Source organism: Trachurus japonicus, chromosome 18, assembly GCF_045865225.1.
Source record: "Trachurus japonicus isolate A0001 chromosome 18, Traja_1.0".
NCBI classification, from domain to species: Eukaryota; Metazoa; Chordata; class Actinopteri; order Carangiformes; family Carangidae; genus Trachurus; species Trachurus japonicus.
The window spans coordinates 6,209,057-6,232,088 of NC_140924.1; the positions used below are offsets into that span (position 1 = coordinate 6,209,057).

The following is a 23,032-nucleotide window of genomic DNA, read 5'->3' on the forward strand; positions in this document are numbered from 1 at the left end:
TCCAGTATATAGAAACACATTCTGATAAGACAAGGGAATATAGTAAAAACCATACACATACAATTATATAAGTGATCTATAATTTATTGGTAAGTGTGCCAAAAAAAGAAATGTGTTTTTGTTTTTAATATTTCTGCCAAGGACACAAATTCTACAATAGTTGAAGAATCACCCTTAAAGGGATAGTTCAACATTTTGGCAAATTGGCCCATTGCCATAATCCCTATAGTCATAGCAGTAGGTTCGTTACCTTTAATTGTCGGTGCAAGCTATTTTTTAGAACGGCGGAGCAGAGCCGTGAGCTGCTCAGAGCTACGCTACGGAGGCTCATTATGGGATTTCTTGGTTTCCCTCATCAAACTCATCAAACACACAATCCAACAACTCCACAACGCTCTGGTGGACAAGTTGTGAGCTGCACATTCACCACGCTATGAGATAATAACACAACGTTACCACACAGAGTTGTTTTAGAGGGAAATTCAGAGACTGATGATGAAAAACTGTCCCTGAAGGCAACGCGCATCAACTGGTTTTGCATGAATTTCCCTCTAAAACAACTCTGTGTGGTAACGTTGTGTTATTATCTCATAGCGTGGTGAATGTGCAGGTCACAACTTGTCCACCAGAGCGTTGTGGAGTTGTTGGATTGTGTATTTGATGAGTTTGATGAGGGAAACCAACAAAGAAATCCCATAATGAGCCTCCGTAGCGTAGCTCTGAGCAGCTCACGGCTCCGCTCCGCCGTTCTAAAAATAGCTTGCACCAACAATTAAAGGTAAAACGAACCTACTGCTATGACTATAGGGATTATGGCAATGGGCCAATTTGACAAAATGTTGAACTAGCCTATCCCTTGAAGTGAAAACATCTGTAAATGTAGCCTACCTTTTTCTCTATAAACCAGGACTTTAAGGTTCATGGATTTAAAACTCAAATCACCAACCTGTTTTGTTGAGAGCGACTCGATGCTGCAGGAGAACATCCAGCAGGTTCCTCTGCCGCTTCAGCTCCTCTCTGAAGTACGAAGCCTCCGCCTCGTATCCGGCTACGACTCTGTCCACCACCGCTAAGATTTTCCGGGAAGCGGCGGTGAGCGTGTCGGCCAGTAATCCTCTCTGATCCTCGGCCTGAGACATTTTACCACAACTCTCTGCTGCTCCCGCCAAACGACTTTTCTACTACCTCTACTACTTCTACTACTTCTTTGGGGTTGTATGGCGGTCGGGAAACACTGTAGATATACGCATGGTAATAAACAACGTTATGGGTTTCTGAACGGTCTTTGTTGTAGTGGTGCATTTCTCTTCCGGGCTTGGGTACGTGCACAAACAACGTCCGAGTAGAAAACGGAAACGCCTTTTTTTTTTTTTTTATGCTTTATTAAAGGAGCATTATCGCAAATTACAATTCTTTGTTTCTAATTCTGCCACTAGATGCGGCTGGTGGTGCAGCGTATCTGAAGTAAACATCCTACAACATAGCATGCCGTTGAGGAGCAACCTACTGCTGTAACATGTTATGTCAAAATGTCATAAGTAAAAGAATGTTATATCAAAATGTAAAAAAAAAAAAAAGCAAAAAGAAAAGATTATGATATGATCTGTATACTACCTACTGCTGTAACATGTTATGTCAAAATGTCATAAGTAAAAGAATGTTATATCAAAATGTAAAAAAAAAAGCAAAAAGAAAAGATTATGATATGATCTGTATACTACCTACTGCTGTAACATGTTATGTCAAAATGTCATAAGTAAAAGAATGTTATATCAAAATGTAAAAAAAAAAAAAAAAAAAAAAGAGCAAAAAGAAAAGAAAAGATTATGATAAAGTTTTTTATTCTGTGGGTAATGGGGGCAGGACTAGATAAGCTTTTGCTTCTCCCGCTTTCCCTTTCGGCCATGTGTATTGTATTATCTGAACTAAGATGAAGTGTGATGATGATGATTTAACAAAACAAAAAGAAATTCTGCATTTGCTCCACAGACACTACACTGTGGCTATATTTTGTATACATATAGTTATGGCTCCCCTCAACCTATCTATTGCATATTTCTGTTTTTTTTTATTGCCATTACTGCTGTATTTGCGATAATGCTCCTTTAACAACTGTGTGACAACAATAATTTTATTGCCAGGGATAAAAAAAAGAAAAAAAACTGAGTACAAAAATAGAAAAAAGAATACACTAACTGAAATATATCAGTATATTATCAAAAATTGAGTTCGTTTTCAGTGCACCTTGCGCTGTAGTTGATTTGATGATTATTTATTTGGTTTTTTAAACCAATTTAAAAGCAAGTGAAGGGTCTCAGCACACCTGAAGATGCAGGTGCGTAGGAGGAGGGCATAACCCAAAATACAAAGTTCAGAAAAAGCTCCCGCACACTGTCTCACTCTCAATTAATTTATTAAAGCAACGTTTCGGTCACAACTATGACCTTCATATGCCCGATGAAGGTCATAGTTGTGACCGAAACGTTGCTTTAATAAATTAATTGACAGTGAGACAGTGTGCGGGAGCTTTTTCTGAACCTTAAACCAATTTAAAGAAATGGGACTCAAAAAAACATTTTCCACATAGTAAAAGAAACACCTATAAAACCACCGACAGGACACATCACACTGTAAATACTTGCAATTACCAATTTTTATGCTGCATATTGTTAAGCCATGGACGTAAAATCTTCCAGAACCTTTTTCTAATGGCCAGGTGCAAACATCAGTCAGAAAACTAAAAATAAACCCTCAAAATTGAGTTCCTGTCAACACATTGAGGTCATTAGGGGCCGGGCAGTGTAAGCTGCCAGCACAATAAGAGACTTTGAAACTTCCTACCAAACCAGCAGTACAGTATGCTACAGTTTTTAAACTTTCACCAACATATAGCCCCAATACTTTAGAAACGTTTGTCCACTCACTCATTACAAATTAATAAGTCCATCACTCTGTTATTTTCAAAAACTGTAAAACTTATTAAACCCATCTCCTCCCACATTTTTGCACAACGGACACCAAAGTTGCTATAAAGCATCTTCAGACTGTCCTCCAAAAGCGATCCACACAGGTTTATGATTTATTAAAAGTTGAGCATACAGTGCATGAAAACACATGGAAACACATGTCACATGTCCTCATGCTGGCGTTACAGCATGCCTCGACATTACAAAACTTTGAAAATGTCAGGATGTGTGGAGAAGGACCCAAATGCAGGCAGAGGTGGAGACAGGTTTCGGTGACAAAAAGGGATTTATTGTTACTTAAATCAAAAAGCAGGGAGCTGGCACACTGGGGAACACAGGGTAGCAACGCAGACGATCCAACTCAGACAAAGGGTGAGACACATAGGTAATCACAAGCAGGGTGGGGGGGGGGGCACAGGAAGACAGGACAAGGACTTCAAACTAAAACAGGAACCTAACAGGAAACAAAAGACACAGACCATGACACAGCATACATACCCCCAATTCCAATCCGCCCCCTAAAGACTCAAGCCCTGAACCCTCACTGACTAAAGTGACGTCAGCTCTAAGTGACAGAGTGTGAGAGTGTGTGAGGGTCCAGATGCTGTAAATATGAATGGAACAGCACTTACACACTCTCACCACACGTTACCTTGACAACAACATGTTGTTGACTCCGGTCTTGGACCGATAATTTACCATACTTTTCAACGCGCACAAGGTGTGTGAGGGGGACGGACTCAAAACAAAATGTTCCCGGATCAGATCTGATCAAATCATCATCAATAATCATAAACTGCACGTTTCTTTCTTTCTTTTTTTTGGTTGTTGTTCTTGTCCATTAACAATAAAGAGAGCGGCGGAGCTCTCTCTGACTACGTGTGGTAATTTACTTTTTCTTTTTTTAACACTTGCGTTCCGACGGCATCTCATGTGTTTGACTTCACAACGCTATGAACTGTGGGTAATTCCCCTACCCAAAGTCAGCATCGGTGCTGACTTACGGTAAGGGGGCAGTAAGGGCTCATTCGAGTCAGTAGCCATGTTTCCATCCAAATTACTGGGAAATGCGCATTAAAAGAAATTCGAATCATGTGTGTTTCCATCTACGGACTTTGCATCCCCCCCCTCCCGGCCGGACGGACGGACGGTCTGATTTGAACACATTAGCGCGATTTAGCGCATATGTTTATTACCGTAATAACGCGACCCGTGTGTGTGTGTGTGTGTGTGTGTGGGGGAGAGAGAGAGAGAGAGAGAGAGAGTTGCGCCGCCCCAGACTTTATTAATGATAAACGCTGGATTCGCTGGTTGATAAGTTTGGTTTTTACTGAGGAGGAACTATGAAGAACTGTGCAGTAATCACATATGAAGGTGTGTGGGGGCTTTTATTTTGCCGTGGCGATGCGCCACAATTAATTAATTGTTGTGTGACAGCGGAAACCCTGTTGTCTTGTGAGTGAACTGCAACGGGAGCAGATGGGGTGACGGTGCGCTCCGTCACACTTGATTCGCATACAGCTGTTTCCATCCCATTCGAATCAACCAAAACCCGGCCATAGCGAGCGTATTTCATTTTGTGCGAATCAGAGGATTTTAATGCGAATCACGGCGTTTCCATCATCATTTTCCGATGCGATACATCTCGATGCGCATCTAAACAGCTGATGGAAACGCACCTAGTGACTTGATGATCTGACAACGGAACAGCCCTCACACACTCACGGACTTCCCGTGAACGCGCCTCTAAGTCAGTGAGTCCGTGAGGGGTCGGATTGGAATTGGGCCATATATATACTGGCCCAATTCCAATCCGCCCCCTAAAGACTCAAGCCCTGAACCCTCACTGACTAAAGTGACGTCAGCTCTAAGTGACAGAGTGTGAGAGTCTGTGAGGGTCCAGATGCTGTAAACATGAATGGAACAGCACTTACCCGCTCTCACGACACGTTACCTTGACAACAGGTTGACTCCGGTCTTGGACCGATAATTTACCGTACTTTCAACACGTGACGCACAAGGTGTGTGAGGGAACAACAAAACAAAATGTTCCTGGATCGGATCTGATCAAATTATCATCAATAATCACAAACTGCATGTTAAAGTAACATTGTGGAGTTTTTCGGCCTTAAAATAATGTTTCCAGACTCATTGCAATGGTAGAAAAATGGTTAATAGGATGAATGGTGCTGCCGCTGCAGCCTGACCGGGGTCGCGTCGGCTGAAACTGCACTATGTAACTTCCCTGCACGGGTATGAATCACTGCCCCCCCTCTGCGTCGAGGGAGAGACGTGGTGGGTAAAAGCGAGGGGCACGGCTAGGGGCCATGACAGGTAGAGCTCTGGGGGGAGGCCATGGGGCCGGGCAGGAGGGCGATGCCGCTTGCGGGACGGGGGGATGCGGACCGCCCTCTAACGACCCGGGACGGAGATGGGCTGGGCTGCCAGCTGGACACAGGCGGCAGGGGCCGGACAGACCACCGGCTAGACGCTGGAGACAGTGGTTGAGCACTCCAACTGCTCAACACTGGAGGCAGAAGCCGGACAGGCCTCTGACTGGACACTGGAAATAGGGACCGGACGGGCCTCTTGCTGGACACAGGAATCAGGGGCTGGACAGTCCTCCGGCTGGACACCAGAGACCGGTGTTGAGCACTCCAACTGCTCGACACAGGAGACGGAAGCCGGACAGACTTCCTGCTGGACACTGGGAACAGGATTGGATGAGCCCCCTGGCTGGAGGCCGGGAACCTGGGACTGCTCGCCACCAGGTGGGAGACAGGAAACCCCAAGCTCTGGTGAGCTGGGGGGTGCTGAGGATCGGCGCTGTCGCCGCCTACGTCTCCTCCTCGGTGCCCCGACCTCCACAGGAGAGCCGGGTGCTGCATCGTGTGATGCAGGAACAGGGGCACCAGCCGGGACCCCCGACGCCGGAACAGGAGGGGCGTCCAAGGGTGACTGCAGTTCAGGAGAGGGCGCAGGAGAACGCTGCAGCTCTGAAGGGGGCGCCAAGGAATGCTGCAGCGCTGGAGTTGGCCGGACCGCCGACGAGGCACGTGGAGCAGGAGTTGGTCGGACCGCCGACTGCCTCACCGCAGGTAGGGGACATGGAGGCTGCGGCCCAGCCACAGGGGAACTTGGAGGCCGGGCCCAACCGGAACAGGAGATGGTTGGGTCCAACCGGAACAGGAGAAGGTTGAAGAATCAGGTAAAATACTGAAAAAGAGTAATCATCCAAGGAGGGGAGTTGTCTGCTGGGTCCATTTTTTGGTTGGATCAGGATAGGCGCGTTTCCACTGCAGGAACTTCGGGGTAATTTTACGGGGCCAGCCCCGTTGGTGCGTGTCTCCACTGCAGGAACCTCCCCCACAGGGCCATTTACAGGAACTTTTACGGGGCCGAACGGAGTCCCTGCCTGGGGGTCGGTACTCAGAACGGCCTTGAAATGTCCCGGTGGGGCTTGAAATTTACTCTGTGCTGATGGGTCAGACTCAAAGCAGGATCATGTGACGCTAAGAGAAAGACGTTAAAACCCCAACATTACTAAAAACGGCTGGAAAAAAGAGAGAATAACTCATTAAAAGACGAGAGCAGCAGTAGGCCTGGTAAAAAAAACCCTGATAAATATGCAATCGCGGGATTACGTGACGATCGAGATGGCAGAAAAGAAAAAAAACACAACAGACGGCAGAAAACAATAAGAGCAGTAAAAAAACAAAAAAAAAAAACACAACTGCACAATGACCACGCGATGATCGAAACTGTTGCACGTCGCCATAAGAGCCCGGTGAGTCCTGTCTGCAGTGGAGACATTGAGAGGACGGTTCCTGTAGAAGTTCCTACCCCCTCTCTTTACCAGGAACTCCTGCAGTGGAAATGCGGCTGATGTGTGGAGAAGGACCCAGATGCAGGCAGAGGTGGAGACCGGTTTTGGTGACAAAAAGGGATTTATTGTTAATCAAATCAAAAAGCAGGGAGCTGGCACACTGGGGAACACAGGGTAGGGGAGAACGCAGGAAGACAGGACAAGGACTTCAAACTACAACAGGAACCTAACAGGAAACGAAAGACACAGACCATGACACAGGACAACACAGAACCTCAAAATAAAACAGGAACTAAACTTAACTAAACCGGGGAACACACAAAAGGACATGACACTAACACAAGACAAGAACACAACGGGGCTAAAGAAACCAAGAGTCCAAAACAAGAAGATACAGTAACAAAAAACCGAGCCACAACGTGGCGGCAAACTCAGGGCCATGACAGAAAATTCATAACAAATCAACCATATACGCCACAGCTTTGGAACTTTCAAATTGCCTAATTTGCCTAAAAGTGCCCGGTGTTATGCCGAGAAATGCCTGCTTGCCGAGATCTGCACGCCGCACAACAAATGTGTAACTGGATCATTCATTACGGGGACGGGGATGCAGTATTCGGCACAGCAGTTTTTGGACCTGCCGAGATTTGCATCCCCTGGCATTCCACGAGCGACATGCAGATCTCGGCAAGCAGGCACTTTTCAACACATGCCGAGAAGTGCCTGCTCTGCTGGGGTTACGCACATTGTACGGTTTAGGTGTTTATACATATGAACATGCATTTCATACATGTAGCGAGTAGTGTAATTGGCTAAAACAGCCAGGGGATGCAAATCTCGGCAGGTCCAAAAACTGCTGTGCCGAATACTGCATCCCCGTCCCCCTAATGAATGATCCAGTTCCACATTTGTTGTGCGGCGTGCAGATCTCGGCAAGCAGGCACTTCTCGGCATAACACTGGCCGTGACCATTGCTGTGCAGCAGCTAATTACATTTAAATGTTTAGATTTTGGTTGCATTCTTTCTCTGTACCCAGGAAAGGTAGGAGCCGTTGAGTTGAACAAGTCAACAAAATATAAGCATAAACAAAAAAAATGTTTCAGGGAACTTGTTTCATACAACACAATGAACAGTAACTCAATAAGGCCATAATGAGCTCAACGTCTCTTAATGCCGTTGATCTCACTGACTGTTTGTGTTCACAGGCCTCCAGGTGCTCATTGCAGCTGTGCCAAGATGTGAATTGTTTGCTCCAAAAACTGCAAGTCAAAAAACTGCTTGCTCTCCTGTGTGGATTCTCATGTGCGTCTTGAAAAGCTGCTGCCGGTGAAATGCCGCCCCACAAACATCACAACCATAAGGTTTTTCTCCCGTATGGACTCTCGTGTGGATTGTGAGTTCTGCTCGTCGTGTATACTTATTCCCACAGACGTCACAAACAAATGGCTTATCTCCTGTATGGACTCTCATGTGTGTGTTGAGATTTTGGGGATGCTTACATCTGTACCGACAAAGATGGCAACCAAAAGGTTTCTCCTCTGTACAGAATCTCTTGTGGATTGTGAGATCTGCTTGTCGTGCATACCTTTTCCCACAGGCGTTACAAACAATCCCTGTCTCTGTGTGGACTCTCCTCATGTGCACATCCAGATAACCCTGTTGTTTAAAGGTTTTCCCACAAACTGTGCAGCTGAACACACTCTCTCCTGTGTGGAGTTCCATGTGCGTATTCAGATCCAACTGTCTCCAGAACGTTTTCCAGCACACATTGCATCTTAAGGGGTCTTTAGTATGGGTCTTCATGTGGTCCTTAAGATGCGCTTTTTGCCTAAATGTTCCCCCACACACACTGCAACAAAATGGTTTCTCTCCTGTATGGGTTCTCATATGTCTCTTCAAAAACCAGGCTGCACTAAATGTTTTCCCACACTCTGAGCAGCGGCGAGACTTCTCACCAGTGTCACATTCTTCATCACTCACATCAGCTTCACTGTTCAACCCTGACTCAGATGTTCTGGTTTCTCTCCAGTATTCATTACTGTCTTCAGTCTCACAGGACGACCCAGAGGACGACTCAGAGGACGACTCAGAGGACGAATCTGAGACCTCACCATCTGTATCTGGTCGAAGACCTTCTGAGTTCCTGACTGGTTCACATTCTCCATAGTCGTCTCCATCAACGTCTATCTGTTCAGCTGAGCTGCTGGATGGAGACTCTGCCTCAGTTTGTCTTTGATAAAGTTGTAGGAACTGAGGTTCCTCCCCCTCACTCTTCACTTGGACAGGAGTGAAAAGAGCCCAGGTGTTGTCTTCAAGCTCCTCCAGAAGCTGCTCTCCTTCCTGACTGATCCTCAGGTCTTCCTGTTCTTCTTTGATGTGTGGACTCTCTGGATCCTCTTGCTCCAGACCGGAGCTCCACTCTTCTTCACTCCTGTACAGATGCTGAACATCTGCCGGAAGCAATAACACAAACATAGACACATAATCACAGGTCACATGGATGTCTTTATATATATAAATTTTTTTAAAGTATATTTTTGGGGCCTTTTGGCCTTGAATGGACAGTACAGTTGAGAGAGAGACAGGAAATGGGAGGCAGAGAGGGGGAAAATGACACGCTGGATAGGGCCGCTCGGCACAGGATTCGAACCGGGGTTACCTGCAGTGAGGACTATAGCCTCAACACATGGGGCGGGTGCTCTACCAACTGAGCCAAATAGCGGCCCGATGTCTTTATATTTAATTAATTAATATTTTGCTTATTAGTGCCAAAGGGCTAATGCTCCATGGCACTAATGTTATCCCACGTGTTCCTCCGTCTTCTTAAAGGGACAACGAGGAGTTTTGGAAAGCGACGTGTTCTCACACTACATTTACCATGAGCCTCCGCGCGCACGGTGAAATTCTTGGACCGGCGCAAGACGGACATCTTGCCAATAATGTTTTCATTCATCAACAATGAAAGTCGGAGGTTCGAAGACGATCAGATACCATCGTAGTTCCGACCATAAACGGCGATTCGGCGGCGTTATTCTCATGACCCGCCGGGCAGCGTCCGCGAAACCTAAAGTAAGGAAACGCTGGTCGGCTCGGCCAGCGTTTCCGCCACTAATTAAAATAACTAAATAACGATAGAGGCAAAACGATATATTTATCGAAAATGGAGCCATTAACAAGTGTGGGTAGCGTAGATTCATCCACATTAACGTGAGACTTTTTTATAACCAAAAACTCCTCGTTGTCCCTAACATCTTCCGTGTCAAATTTCAATTTGCTACTCCTCCCACAGCTTTGAACTTCCTATATAAAATGTTGAATAACCAAAATAATTATATGTCAAAATGTGCAGTTTGATTGGGATCAGTGTGCTGTTACTTTTCTCTATTGAATACCAATTTTTTAGCATTGTAAGTTGGGAAAAACTGCTAAAAAAGGAGGTAAAAAAAACCAACCAACCAAACCATTGGACTTTTTCAAACGTCTGGTATATTTTAATCTAGAGACTCCCATTAAACTTTAAAATATAGACACTGAATTAATTGTAAACATATGTTGCACACTTGGACAAAGTACACTCCCAGGCGTGCATGAAGTTTGTGTCTTTCTATTAATATCGTAATAACTTGGTCGCTCTCTGCGGCGCTCCGTTTACTACAGCACATACACACACTTAACTTAAACCGTAAACATTCTCACGCATACTACTTCCACATTCACACAATTTACTCAGCTGGTCACTGTAATGCAACTCCTATCAGTGTGAATATATGAGGTGAAACACTGTTCTTTGTTCTGAACTGTAATAATTTAAAAACATGCTCACCTGACAACACAGACACGATAACTTAATGTGGTCGCTCTCTGCGGCGCTCTATTTACTATGGCACGTAGGCTACACGCCTTCCTTCAATGTTCAAAAATGATATGACTAATGTAGCGTAACAATTGTTTAAAGCAGAAGTAAGCGATCTGGTCGTTTTGGCTAATGCTGCGTTCCAGGCAGGCTTTTGAAACCGTAAGTTACAGCTTCAAGTCACGACTTACGACTTTGTAGCGTTCCAGGCAACCCGCAACTCGCATTTCTCCGACCTGTTGCCTGTGAACGTGCACTATAACGGCCACTCGTAACTCCCGACCTGTGAACTCGCACCAGATCAAACTGGTACGACTTCAGAGGTCGGAAAAACACGAGTTACCGGTTGCCTTGAACGCACCATAACGTCTTGTCAGCCGATGGAGTTAGCAGTCCCCGCCCTTGTCATGGATCTATTGGTCCTCGTCCCTACGTCACCACATTCAGGCCAAGGGGGCAGTTGTCGGTCTGAGAAGTGAAGCTCACTTCCGCGTTCAAAAAACTGCAATCCCCTCTTCTTCCTCTGGGGGCTGGTGTCAGAAGGGAGCATTCCCCATAGACCCCCATGTTAAAATCGCCGACTTTACATCCTCAGTAAACATGTTAAAAGCCTGGTGTCAGAACGTTTTTTCGTCTCAATCGATAGTTTCTACCCCCGCACACACTCTGAGGGGGGTGAATTTTTTTTTAACTCTACCGTTTTACTGTTATTAGGTTAAAATTCTGGCCAATTAGGGCGCGGAAACGTTGAGTGACAGGTCCGAGCAGCTCCGTGGACAGCTGCTTCGAGGCCAGTGGGCGGGTTCTCGGCCGGCCAATCCAACATGGCGCTGTTCAGGCCGCCATATTTGAGTCACAAAAACGACTCCCCAAAACCAATGGGTGACGTCACGGACGCTACGTCCATTCTTTTTACAGTCTATGATTCAGGCGCATCCCTTGGCTGCACACACAGCCCTTCATGCCGTTCTCTCTCCTCATTGGATAAAACTTGTAGGATACGAGAAAAGTTTTCTCCTCGGCTCAGAGCAGAGCAGAGTGACTGACAGACCCGTGTTTCAGACCAAACACTCTATGTAAGTGATTGCTGTCGGAAGATATAACTATTTAAGACTTATATTAACACAAAAATATCGCTTACTTCTGCTTTAATGTTATTCATGATTCTTATCTCTGAAACGTGATGTCTGCTCTTGTTAAATTTTGGACACAGATATAATATTTGCCTGACTAGTTTGTAAATGCATTTGTTTAAAATAAAGGAAAAAAAAAACAAGCCTTCTTGACCCTGAGGACCCCAGGCTGGACCCCAGGCTGCCCACAGTGCCTGCACTAATCTGTTATCTCTGCCTCACATTAACACACACACTGTTACTGTTACATTAATCAGCATACAGACCAACTACTGTAAATAAAATAATGGTGAATAATAATCAAAATGCAGATGGGGGGTCATCTGTATGGGTCCCACACATAAAGTGTCGTTCAAGTATCTCGACACGGGGCCATGTGTCCTCTTCTTTGGAATTCAACTATGGCCACCAGTAATGAGCAATACTAGTGTAAACATGTTTTTAAAAAAAAGAAAAAAAAGACTGTAAATATGTAGATAACAAATAAAGGAATAGCTGCAACACCACAGATTTAAAACTGAATCACCGACCTGTTTTGTTGAGAGCGACTCGAGGCTGCAGGAGAACATCCAGCAGGTTCCTCTGCCGCTCGATCTCCTGTCTGAAGCCTGAAGCCTCCGCCTCGAAGCCGGCTACGACTCTGACCACGGCCGCTAAGATTTCCTGGGAGGCGGCGGTGAGTCTCTCGGTAACGAATCCTCTCAGAAACTCTACCTGAGACATTTTACTCAAACTCTCGGTTGCTCCCGCCAAATGACCCCTCTTCTTCTACTACTTCTTTGGGTTGTATGGCGGTTATGGGTTTCTGAATCGTTTTTGTTATGGTGCATTCCTCTGATTCCTCTCTCCTTTTTCTTCTGCTGGGTTTGAATGGCGGCTGGCATCCAGCTTAAATCTGCATTAACGCCACCTACCGGACTGGATCGTGGTACATTCAATTGGCTTTATGCACAGCTCCACTACTTCCTGAAATAAGCCAGCTCCTTTATTTCCTTTCTTACATTATTGGACCAACTGATTAATCCAGGTGTGTCTGACCTCACAACAATAAATAAAGGAGCTGGCTTATTTCAGGAAGTAGTGGAGCTGTGCATAAAGCCCATTAGCAGGAAAATAAAGAAAGCAAACAAAAAATTTAATAAATAATAATAGTGCATTTCCCTTCCGGCTTGGTTATACGCATAAACAACGTCTGAGTAGAAACAGTAAACTTTATTAATTAACCGTAACTGTATAACAACAATAATTTTATTGCCAGGGATAAAAAAAAAAAAAAACAGAATACAAAGATTAGTACAAAAATAGAAAAAATAATACATATAGACCAAATGAACTATTGAAAATTACCAAAAGATTGAGTCAGTTTTCAGTGCCTCGTTGTTCTGTAGTTGATTTGATGATGATTCATTTGGTTTTATTCTGTTATTTGCCACTATTTAAAGTAATGGGACTAAAAAAACATTTTCCACATAGAAAAGAAACACCCATAAAACCACTGACAGGATACATCACACTGTAAATACTGGAAATTACCAATTTTTATGCTGTATATTGTTAAGCCATGGACGTAAAATCTTCCAGAACCTTTTTCTAATGGCCGGGTGCAAACGTCAGTCAGAAAACTAAAAATAAACCTTCAAAGGTGAGTTCCTGTCAACACATTTTAAACATATAGCCCCAATACTTTAGAAACGTTTGTCCACATGAACTCATTACAAAGTCCATCACTAGTAAAACTTATAGTCCAGGCAATCTATCTCACTTTGGACCCAAAAATAGCAACAGAATGTTTTTCACCATACATCATTTCTTTGAGGTGTCCAGAACAACATACTAAAAGTCCTAAGAAATCCTAGTTGGGGAAATATGTTTAATTCTCATCAATCCAAGATTGATTTACTGTATAAAGTCTATGGTGCCAATAAGGCCAGAAAACCATACACCCCAATGGGGCTATTTTTTTCCTTTACTCCTACCACAATAAAACTTTACAGAATGAAAGTATACATGAACATTTTTTTGTATTACAGGTTTCTTGGAAAATGAATTTGAATATGCAAATGAGCTCAACACTAATTAAGTTATGGTCAAGAAGCCATAAAGCCGCAAGCAGCAAAAACAGGGGCCAAATAACTATGTTCTTAGTCCCGCTCATATGTTGTTGAACATAACAGCATATTTAACATAACATCACACACAGTCGTTGAAACGACTTTAATGTATTCTGACTTTCTTCTGATGTTCTCTGCAAATTGGGGGGAAAGTCATTAGGTAAGGCTTGTTCGCTTATAAAAAGTGGATTTAGAAAGCAACTGGAGACAAGACTGTGCAATCAATTCTTAAGGTCAATATAAGTCTTTTTGTGGCAACTAGTAATCCAGTTAAGTGTGGCAAGTGACATCAAATTGTGCATAGGTCAAGTGTGGCAAGTGACTTCAGATTGTATGCATAGGTTAACTTACTGAATGGACATGAATGTGTTAGTTATTTGGCCCCTGTTTTTGCTGCTTGCTGCTTTATGGCTTCTTGACCATAAGTCAATTAGTGTTGAGCTCATTCGCATATTTAAAATACATTTTTCAAGAAACTTGTAATACAAAAATATTTACTTTTCATGTATACTTTCATTCTGTAAAGTTTCATTGTGATAGGAGTAAAGGGGAAAGAAGGCCTATTCGGGTGTATTTTGGGCATATTTGATTAGTGTATGGCTCATTTGCTTATTCAGATTTATTTTCCAAGAAACTTGTAATACAAAAAATGTTACATTTCATGAATACTTTCATTGTGTAAAGTTTCATTGTGATAGCAGTAAAGGGAAAAAAAATAGCCCCATTGGGGTGTATTGTTGTCTGGCCTTATTGGCACTATAGACTTTATAATCAATCTTGGATTGATGAGAATTTAACATATTTCCCTACTAGGATTTCTTAGGACTTTTAGTATGTTGTTCTGGACACCTCAAAGAAATGATGTATGGTGAAAAACATTCTGTTACAATTAGTCTGTCGGAAAACGCTATTTTGCCTGGACTATTATTAAACCCATCACCTCCCACATTTTTGCTCAACTGACACCAAAGTTGCTAGAGAGCATCTTCAGACTGTCCTCCACAACCGATCCACACAGATTTTTGAAAAATTGAGCCTACAGTGCATGAAAACGTTTGACTGTAAACAGTACTGTAAACATATATACTATCCAATTCTTGATAAATACATTTTCAATCTTCCTGAAAAAAATTGACAATATTTTGGAGTCGTGGTTGATGAAGCCTGGCAAATATCTGAATTTTATTGAAAAGATTTGAGTTTTTTGAACATTTTTTTAAATTCTGCTCTCATGGGAACAACTGCAGTCAATGTAAGAGAGGCATTTTTAAACATCAGATTTTCTCTTATGAAGCAAAACAATTATCGTAACAAATCACCAACATTTCCATGCTGTCAAGATGCAGAAGATCAGACAGAATTTCTGACATTTTGACAATTCTTGAAATCTGCCTTGACAACTGCTGCCCGGACGGTGACTCCTTGAGTTTATTTGAGAAGCCAAATGTTTGGATTTTGGTTGCATTCCTTCTCTGTACCCAGGAAAGGTAGGGGCTGCCGAGTTGAACAAGTCAACAAAATATAAGCATTAACAAAAAAAAATGTTTCAGGGAACTTGTTTCATACAACACAACGAACAGTAACTCAATAAGGCCATAATGAGCTCAACGTCTCTCAATGCCGCTGATCTCACTGACTGTTTGTGTTCACAGGCCACATTACAGCTGTGCCAGGATGTGAATTGTTTGCTCCAAAAACGGCTAGTCAGAAAACTGCTTGCTCTCCTGTGTGGATTCTCATGTGCGTCTTCAAAAGCTTCTGCCTGTGGAATGCCGCCCCACAAACATCACAACTATAAGGTTTCTCTCCCGTATGGACTCTCGTGTGGATTGTGAGTTCTGCTTGTCGTGTATACTTATTCCCACAGATGTCACAAACAAATGGCTTATCCATTTTATGGACCCTCATGTGGATTGTGAGAGCTCCTCGTCGTGCATACCTTTTCCCACAGACGTCACAAACAAATGGCCTATCTCCTGTATGGACTCTCATGTGTGTCTTGAGATTTTGGGGATGCTTACATCTGTACCCACAAATATTACAACCAAAAGGTTTCTGTCCTGCATGGACTCTCATGTGGATTGTGAGATCTGCTTGTCGTGCATGCCTTTTCCCACAGACGTTACAAACAAACTCTGTCTCTGTGTGGACTCTCCTCATGTGCATGTCCAGATGTCTCTTTTTGTAAAAGTTCTTCCCACAAACTGTGCAGCTGAACACACTCCCTCCTGTGTGGAGTTTCATGTGGACTTTAAGATCCCACTGTCTCCTGAACTTTTTCCAGCACACATTGCAGCTGAAGGGTTTCTCTTCAGTATGGGTCTTCATGTGCCCCCTAAGATGCGATGATTGCCTAAATGTTCTGCCACACATACTGCAACCATATGGTCTCTCTCCTGTATGGGTTCTCACGTGTACCTTCAAATCCCAGGATGTTTTACATGTTTTCCCACAGTCTAAGCAGCGGTGAGACTTCTTACCAGTGTTCCATTCTTCATCACTAACATGAACAGCTTTACTGTTCAAACCCGACTCACGTGGTTTCCAGTCATCATCACTGTCTTCAGCTTCACTGTTCAAACCCGACTCAGGTGGTCTCCAGTCATCATCACTGTCTTCAGCTTTACAGAACGACTCTGTGACCTCATCATCTGTATCTGGTTGAAGATCTTCAGGTTGATGTGAGTTCCTGGCTGGTTCAGATCCTCCATAGTTGTCTCCATCAGCCTCTACCTCTACCTCTATATATTCAGCTGAGCTGCTGGATGGAGACTCTGCCTCAGCTTGTCTTTGATGAAGTTGTAGGAACTGAGGTTCCCCCCCCTCCCCCTCACTCTTCACTTGGACAGGAGCGAAAAGAGGCCAGGCGTTGTCTCCAAGCTCCTCCAGAAGCTGCTCTCCTTCCTGACTGATCCCCGGGTCACTCCTGTACAGATGCTGAACATCTGCCGGAAGCAATAACACAAACATACACACATAAACACAGGTCACATGGATGTCTTTATATACAGTATATATATATATATGTATATATATATATATTTTTAAAGTATATTCTGGGGGGTCTTTTGGCCTTTAATGGACAGTACAGTTTAGGGGTGCACCGAATGGCATTTTTTGGCCGAAGCCGAATACCGAATAAAATCAAAACGCTTGGCCGAATAACCAAATAATACCGAATACCGAAAGTGGTTATAAAGCTTTTAAATATATATTTTTTTAAACTTAATTTTCAAAGAAAGTTAATGTTTATTGACAATTCTGACAGTTTTTGAATATTCCAGTTGCCGTTGCTCATCAAAAAAGCACAAGTTTAAAGTTTTTCATTTAGGCCTATATCGGCCCATTGTGAGTGCTGAAAGATCTATGCAAGTACATACCAAAAAAAAAAAGTGTCTTTTAAAACAGTGGTTCCTAACTTTTCTTGGTCATATTTTTTTTAATTCATCAATTAGGCTACTAGACATTTCAGGTGACCTCATTTGAATTTCAGGCGACCCCAAGGTTGGGAAACACTGTTTTAAAAGCTGTCGGCCACGGACGGAGTGGGCGACATGCTGGGACGAGGAGCTTTCGTTTTTAACTGCTGCAGTCGTCTCTCTCTCTCATACTCAGCATGCTGTTCAGGGTGTTTGATTTTTAAATGATTCATTAAAAGGCACGTTCCTACAGGAACAGTCCCCTTCCAGTCCTCTCAGTGGCCGTGTCTCTGCTGCAGACAGGACGCACCGGGCTCTTGGAGCGACATGCTTTTACCGTGCAGTAGTCACAATAGTGTGAATGCTGAAAGTATTCACACTATTGTTCTTCCTCTCCACCATTTTTCTTTATACTTATTATTCTTACTACTTTCCGCCGTTCTGTGGACTGCTTCTAGTCCTTCATACTTTGTGCTATTTCAACAATTAAAATATTAAATTGTCATTGTCATTGTCGTGTCAATTTATTCTGCTAATTCAGCATGGTTCAGCGATGGCTTTCAGCATTCACACGCATTTTCCGTTAGGAAATGCTGTTTTTAGTTTAATCTAGAGACTCTCGGGATGGGTACCTTTTGCATTTGAATCGATACGGTATCGATACTCGGTACCTGGGAACCGATATCGGTACCGATCGGTACCTGTTTTCGGTACTTTTTGTGTGTGTGGTAATTAAAAAAAAAAAATCTAAATGTCTAAAATTTTAATATTTACCTCTTAACTCATTGAGTGCCAGACCTTTTATAAAATGGTCAGTGCCAGGTGCCAGCGTTTTGGGGCATTTTGAGTAATATGTCAAGACCCAGAGAATAAACTTGTACTATGACTCTGAAAACACCAAACAGCTCACAGGAAAGAGGAGACGCTCTATTTAACTAGGGAAAAAAACATTTGTTTGTACCTTGTTCCATTCTTGATTTATCTTAAGTTGAATAGAGCCTGGTTGCACCAAAAAGACCACTTTTTTTCTAGAAAGCTGAGAAAAATGTATTTTTGTGAAAGAGAGTCTCTCAAGAAAAATAGTGATTGAGCGCTCGTCTTCTCCTCCTTCTTCACTTCTTGCTCTGATCTACAGTCTTCTTCGTTCTACACATCCCAGAAGTCCCAAAATTACTCACAGTGTGCGCGAGAGCGTCCCCATTTACCAGCCGCAGAAAAGTGCATTTGACGTCTATGGACGTCAATGGCACTCAAGCGTTGGATTTTGATTGACGTCCATAGACGTCAATGGCACTCAATGAGTTAACAACATCACAACTCCTCAGGCTTTAAGAATATTTTATGTTTTATGGATGGGCAATGATTTTCATATAATGGAATAGTCATTCAATGAAAAAAAAAAAAGTTTATGAGACTATCGTCTACAGCCATCAGAAAGCTGAAAAAAACAACTGAAACTGCAGTGCAAACTCTGCAACATGTGGACTTCACGTTTTGACGAGAGGAGAGTGGGAGACTTCATCCTCGTTTAGATGTGCTCTCATTACGTGACGAGGACTTGAATGGCGCCGTTGTGATGAGAAGCGGGACTCGGGACCGGACCGCTTCGGTACGGATTGTCACAACAGTCCGTTCTTCATTGTTAAATGACGGGCGGCTGTTTTTCAGGTGGTGATTTTAAACGACAGGCTGGCGCTACCGCCTCTCCGCATCTCATTTCAGAGAGAGAGAGAGAGAGAGAGAGAGAGAGACAGAGAGAGAGAGAGAAGGGGGGCACGAGTGTGCGGTGCTCATGCAGACTGCACTCTCTCTCGCTGACGCATGACGAAGGTGCGTTCAGGTACCGAAATGTGGTACCGATTGACTTTATGTGAATCGATACTCTGTACTTTGATGGGAATTCGGTCGGTACCAAAAAACTACCGAATTTCAGTACCCATCCCTAAGAGACTCCCATTAAACTTTAAAATATAGACACTGAATTAATTGTAAACATATGTTGCACACTTGGACAAAGTACACGCCCAGGCGTGCACGAAGTTTGTGTCTTTCTTTTAAAAGGGATACGCCAACTTTTTTTTTTTTTTTTACGTATCTTGCCTTACTCCCGAGTCCATGACCAGCTGATAGACACCATCCTTTCGACTGTGTGTGCAGTAACAAGGGAGATGCGGACAGAGCTGGCGCACCGCTAATTAGCTTAGCTCAAACGCCGGACGTCGACGGGTAGTGGTATCCTGCCACCTCCCACAGTCATCAGAAACACTCTTCAGCAACTCGCAATGGATCAGTCTTCGTCTCAGAGCTGACAAAACTCTCCGGTAAGGCATCTTGAACGGTCAAATGCCGGTAACGGGACGAGATCAATCAAAACGGAGGGTTCAAGCTAAGACGGTTTATTTTGGTTGAAGCTAGCTACACATACCTGTCAAGTTTTGGATATGAAAATAAGGGAAATTTTCCGGCACCCGCCGCGAACAGTGCTGCCACCCCAACCAAGCTCCAGTATCCCTTACATTTTAAGACAAGAGAGCTAAAATCACTGGCTTTATGCACAGCTGCACACTACTTCCTGATCTTCAGCCAGCTCCTTTGTTTCCTGTCTGCCATTATTGGACAAACTGATTAATCCAGGTGTGCCTGACCTCAATAGTCACAACAACAATAATGTGTGTGTTTTTTTGTTTTTTTTCCTAACACATAAATGAGGCATTCTGGTGTACTCTGAGGAGAAACAGAGGGAAAAGACAATTGCTTCAGTTTTCTTTTTCTTTTCTTTTTTTAAAGCAGATTCACTACTGACTGAGGTTTATCATTGTAACTGAAAGAATGGCTGAAGTGTATGAAAGTGAACTCAGAACTGGTTTAGTGTGGAGCTGTGGCTGGTGGGCAAAAACAAAACTAATTTTTAAAAATCTTTTGGCCTGGACCAGCCGGTGACGAGCCTTTCCTCTGCTTCACCATAAAGCTCTTTCAGGCCACACTGTCTTCTTCCACAACTTCTGCCCTATTCTCATCTGTATTTTGATAGCTGGAGCTACTGTCAGATATCTATATGACAGAATGCCCACACATGCTTTAGCTTTATACTGCTGAATAACTGGAGCAGACATGTCCAGGGATTTTCAGCCTTCTATGATTATAGAATTACCCTGTCTTTTACAGCAGGTAGGCTACAGACACAGACACACACCTGTTACTCTGCTGTCCCTCTCTGTTGCTCTCTGGACTGGGCTGCCTAGCTGTTCTTTTGGGTTAAGTGAGCATGGACGACACAACTCGACCGGTGTGGACGCGCTGGTTCAAGCCACGCGGGTTCGCGCGGAAAATACGAGTCTTTTTTTTTTTCAACCCGTTACAGGCTTGATGAGCAGGACCTCAGTGCCGCGGTGATGTAGGCTTTGGGCTGTGTGCTCGCACATAGTGACGACGAGCGTGCTCGCTAACCAAGATAGGATTAATAGAGAGTTGGCCACTCCGAGGTAAAAAACAAAACCCAAATTAAATAGCAGCGTCCAGTCCGGGGTGCCGCCGGGACTGGCCCGGGGTATTATATTTTTTTTAATAACGCGGGTTAAAATACGGGAGATTTACGGGAAAATACTAATACGGGAGGACGGCGGGAAAGAGGGGTAAAATACGGGACTTTCCCGGCCAAAACGGGATACTTGACAGGTATGGCTACATCGAGGGTAGGTTAGCTTCCTGTTTCAAAGTAAAAGCACTTCTGTATGTAAAGGGCAACAGGTGTTTTATTTTGTGAAAGCAACGGTAACCGGAAGTGCATTGGTCACAACGGCTAGCTTTAGTAGCGCCAAAGCTGATTTCATTTTAGCTCTAAACTCTGTAAATATATCACTTTATCAACATTTCAAACATTTTTAGGTGAGAAAGTAGCCGTTTAGTACGGAAGCCCTAAAGGGCCAAGTCCGTATAAATTTTTTTATTATCGTTTTCTCGTGATAACGACTTATTATTTCGTTATCTCGAGATAACAAAGTCTGTTTTCTCGTGATAACGAATTAATTTATTTCGTTATCTCGAGATAACAAAGACCGTTTTCTCGTGATAATGAAATAATCATAGAATGTGTGGTTGACATGGTTGCCAAGCAACATGTTTCCCCGGTGCAATCGCTTCTGCTTATGGGGAAGTAGCAGCTGGTTAGCCGCTGTATGTTCGTAGCAGGGGGCTACTACGTATTAACTGACTCGCCGCTCTGTGTGTGTGTCGCGGTGATAATTTAACCGTGAAAAGTAGGCTACAACACACACAACATAACGTTACAGCCGCAGTGTTGTGAGTGAATCATGTCGGGACCAGAGCGATTGCTGGTCTGGACAACCAGGCTTCATGAACCCGCTTCACAGACCCCGGTGCCCGGCCGTAGGTGGCTCACACACCCGGGGAAGGACATCCTGGCAGTGAGGGTGTGTGAGCCCGGTCGCCCCCGCCGCCGCTGCTGCTACGGCGGGGAAGGCGAAGCTCAGGGCTCACACACCCAGGGAAGGCCATACTGGCAGCATAGTTAAGAGGAGAAACTTTCTGCTTCTAGTTTAGGAGCAGCGCAGCGGCTCGCGGCTGCAGCTCTGTTCACTTCATACACGGACTCCATTCTCAGTGTATGAAGTGAGCAGAGCTGCAGCCGCGAGCCGCTGCGCTGCTCCTAAACTTAACAACAACAAGAAGCAGAAAGTTTCTCCTCTTAACTGCCAGGATGTCCTTCCCCGGGTGTGTGAGCCACCTACGGCCGGGCACCTGGGTCTGTGGAGCGGGTTCATGAAGCCTGGCTGTCCAGACCAGCAATCGCTCTGGTCCCGACATGATTCACTCACAACACTGCGGCTGTAACGTTATGTTGTGTGTGTTGTAGCCTACTTTTCACGGTTAAATTATCACCGCGACACACACACACAGAGCGGCGAGTCAGTTAATACGTAGTAGCCCCCTGCTACGAACATACAGCGGCTAACCAGCTGCTACTTCCCCGTAAGCAGAAGCGATTGCACCGGGGAAACATGTTGCTTGGCAACCATGTCAACCACACATTCTATGATTATTTCATTATCACGAGAAAACGGTCTTTGTTATCTCGAGATAACGAAATAAATTAATTCGTTATCACGAGAAAACAGACTTTGTTATCTCGAGATAACGAAATAATAAGTCGTTATCACGAGAAAACGATAATAAAAAAATTTATACGGACTTGGCCCTTTAGGGCTTCCGTAGTTTAGATCAGCAGTGTGTCGTTAATTTGTCTAAATACCAGCTGTCTACAGTTTTGTTCGGACGAATTCAGCGCTACTCAAGCTAGCCGTTGTGACCAACGCACTTCCAGTTACTTTCACAAAATAAAACACCTGTTGCCCTTTACATACAGAAAACCATGACGATAGAAATTGTGCTTTTACTTTGAAATAGGAAGCTAACCTACCCTCGATGTAGCTAGCTTGAACCAAAATAAACCGTCTTTGCTTGAACCCTCCGTTTTGACCGATCTCGTCCCGTTGGCGGCATTTGACCGCTCAAGATGCCTTAACCGGAGAGTTTTGTCAGCTCTGAGACGAAGATCGGCCCGCCGGTTTCCGTTTAGAGTTGCTGAAGAGTTTATCTGATGACTTTAGGTGGAGGCAGGATACCACTACCCGTCGACGTCCGGCATTTGAGCTAAGCTAATCAGCTGTGCGCCAACTCTGCCCGCATCTCCCTTATTACTGCAC

General features: G+C 44.0%; 3 protein-coding genes across 3 annotated transcripts in view; all 3 read right to left on the bottom strand.

Moving 5' to 3' along the window:
• The window catches only part of LOC146968512 (uncharacterized), a 51,414-nt gene extending 38,842 nt beyond the window's left edge, over positions 1-12,572 (bottom strand). The window contains exon 1 of the mRNA XM_085760370.1: positions 12,310-12,572. Coding sequence (XP_085616496.1) covers positions 12,310-12,502 — 193 coding nt within the window. The 5' untranslated portion in view covers positions 12,503-12,572. The remainder of the gene's footprint in view (positions 1-12,309) is intronic.
• LOC146968509 (uncharacterized) overlaps positions 1-23,032 on the bottom strand; it is a 102,513-nt gene that overhangs the window by 78,337 nt on the left and 1,144 nt on the right. The gene's annotated exons all lie outside the window — the stretch shown is intronic.
• LOC146968515 (uncharacterized) lies at positions 15,595-17,638 on the bottom strand. The gene is made up of 3 exons (XM_085760372.1): positions 17,620-17,638; positions 16,725-16,835; positions 15,595-16,541 (listed from the first exon to the last, which is right to left on the bottom strand). The coding sequence occupies exons 1-3, from the start codon at positions 17,636-17,638 to the stop codon at positions 15,595-15,597; spliced, it is 1,077 nt and encodes a 358-aa protein (XP_085616498.1).

Bases quoted from the DNA above. Each gene is read 5' to 3' on its own strand.
- LOC146968515 (XM_085760372.1), bottom strand. The intron at 16,542-16,724 runs GTGAGGGGGAGG...AACCAGATACAG, and splicing joins CGCTCCTGTCCAAGTGAAGA to ATGATGAGGTCACAGAGTCG.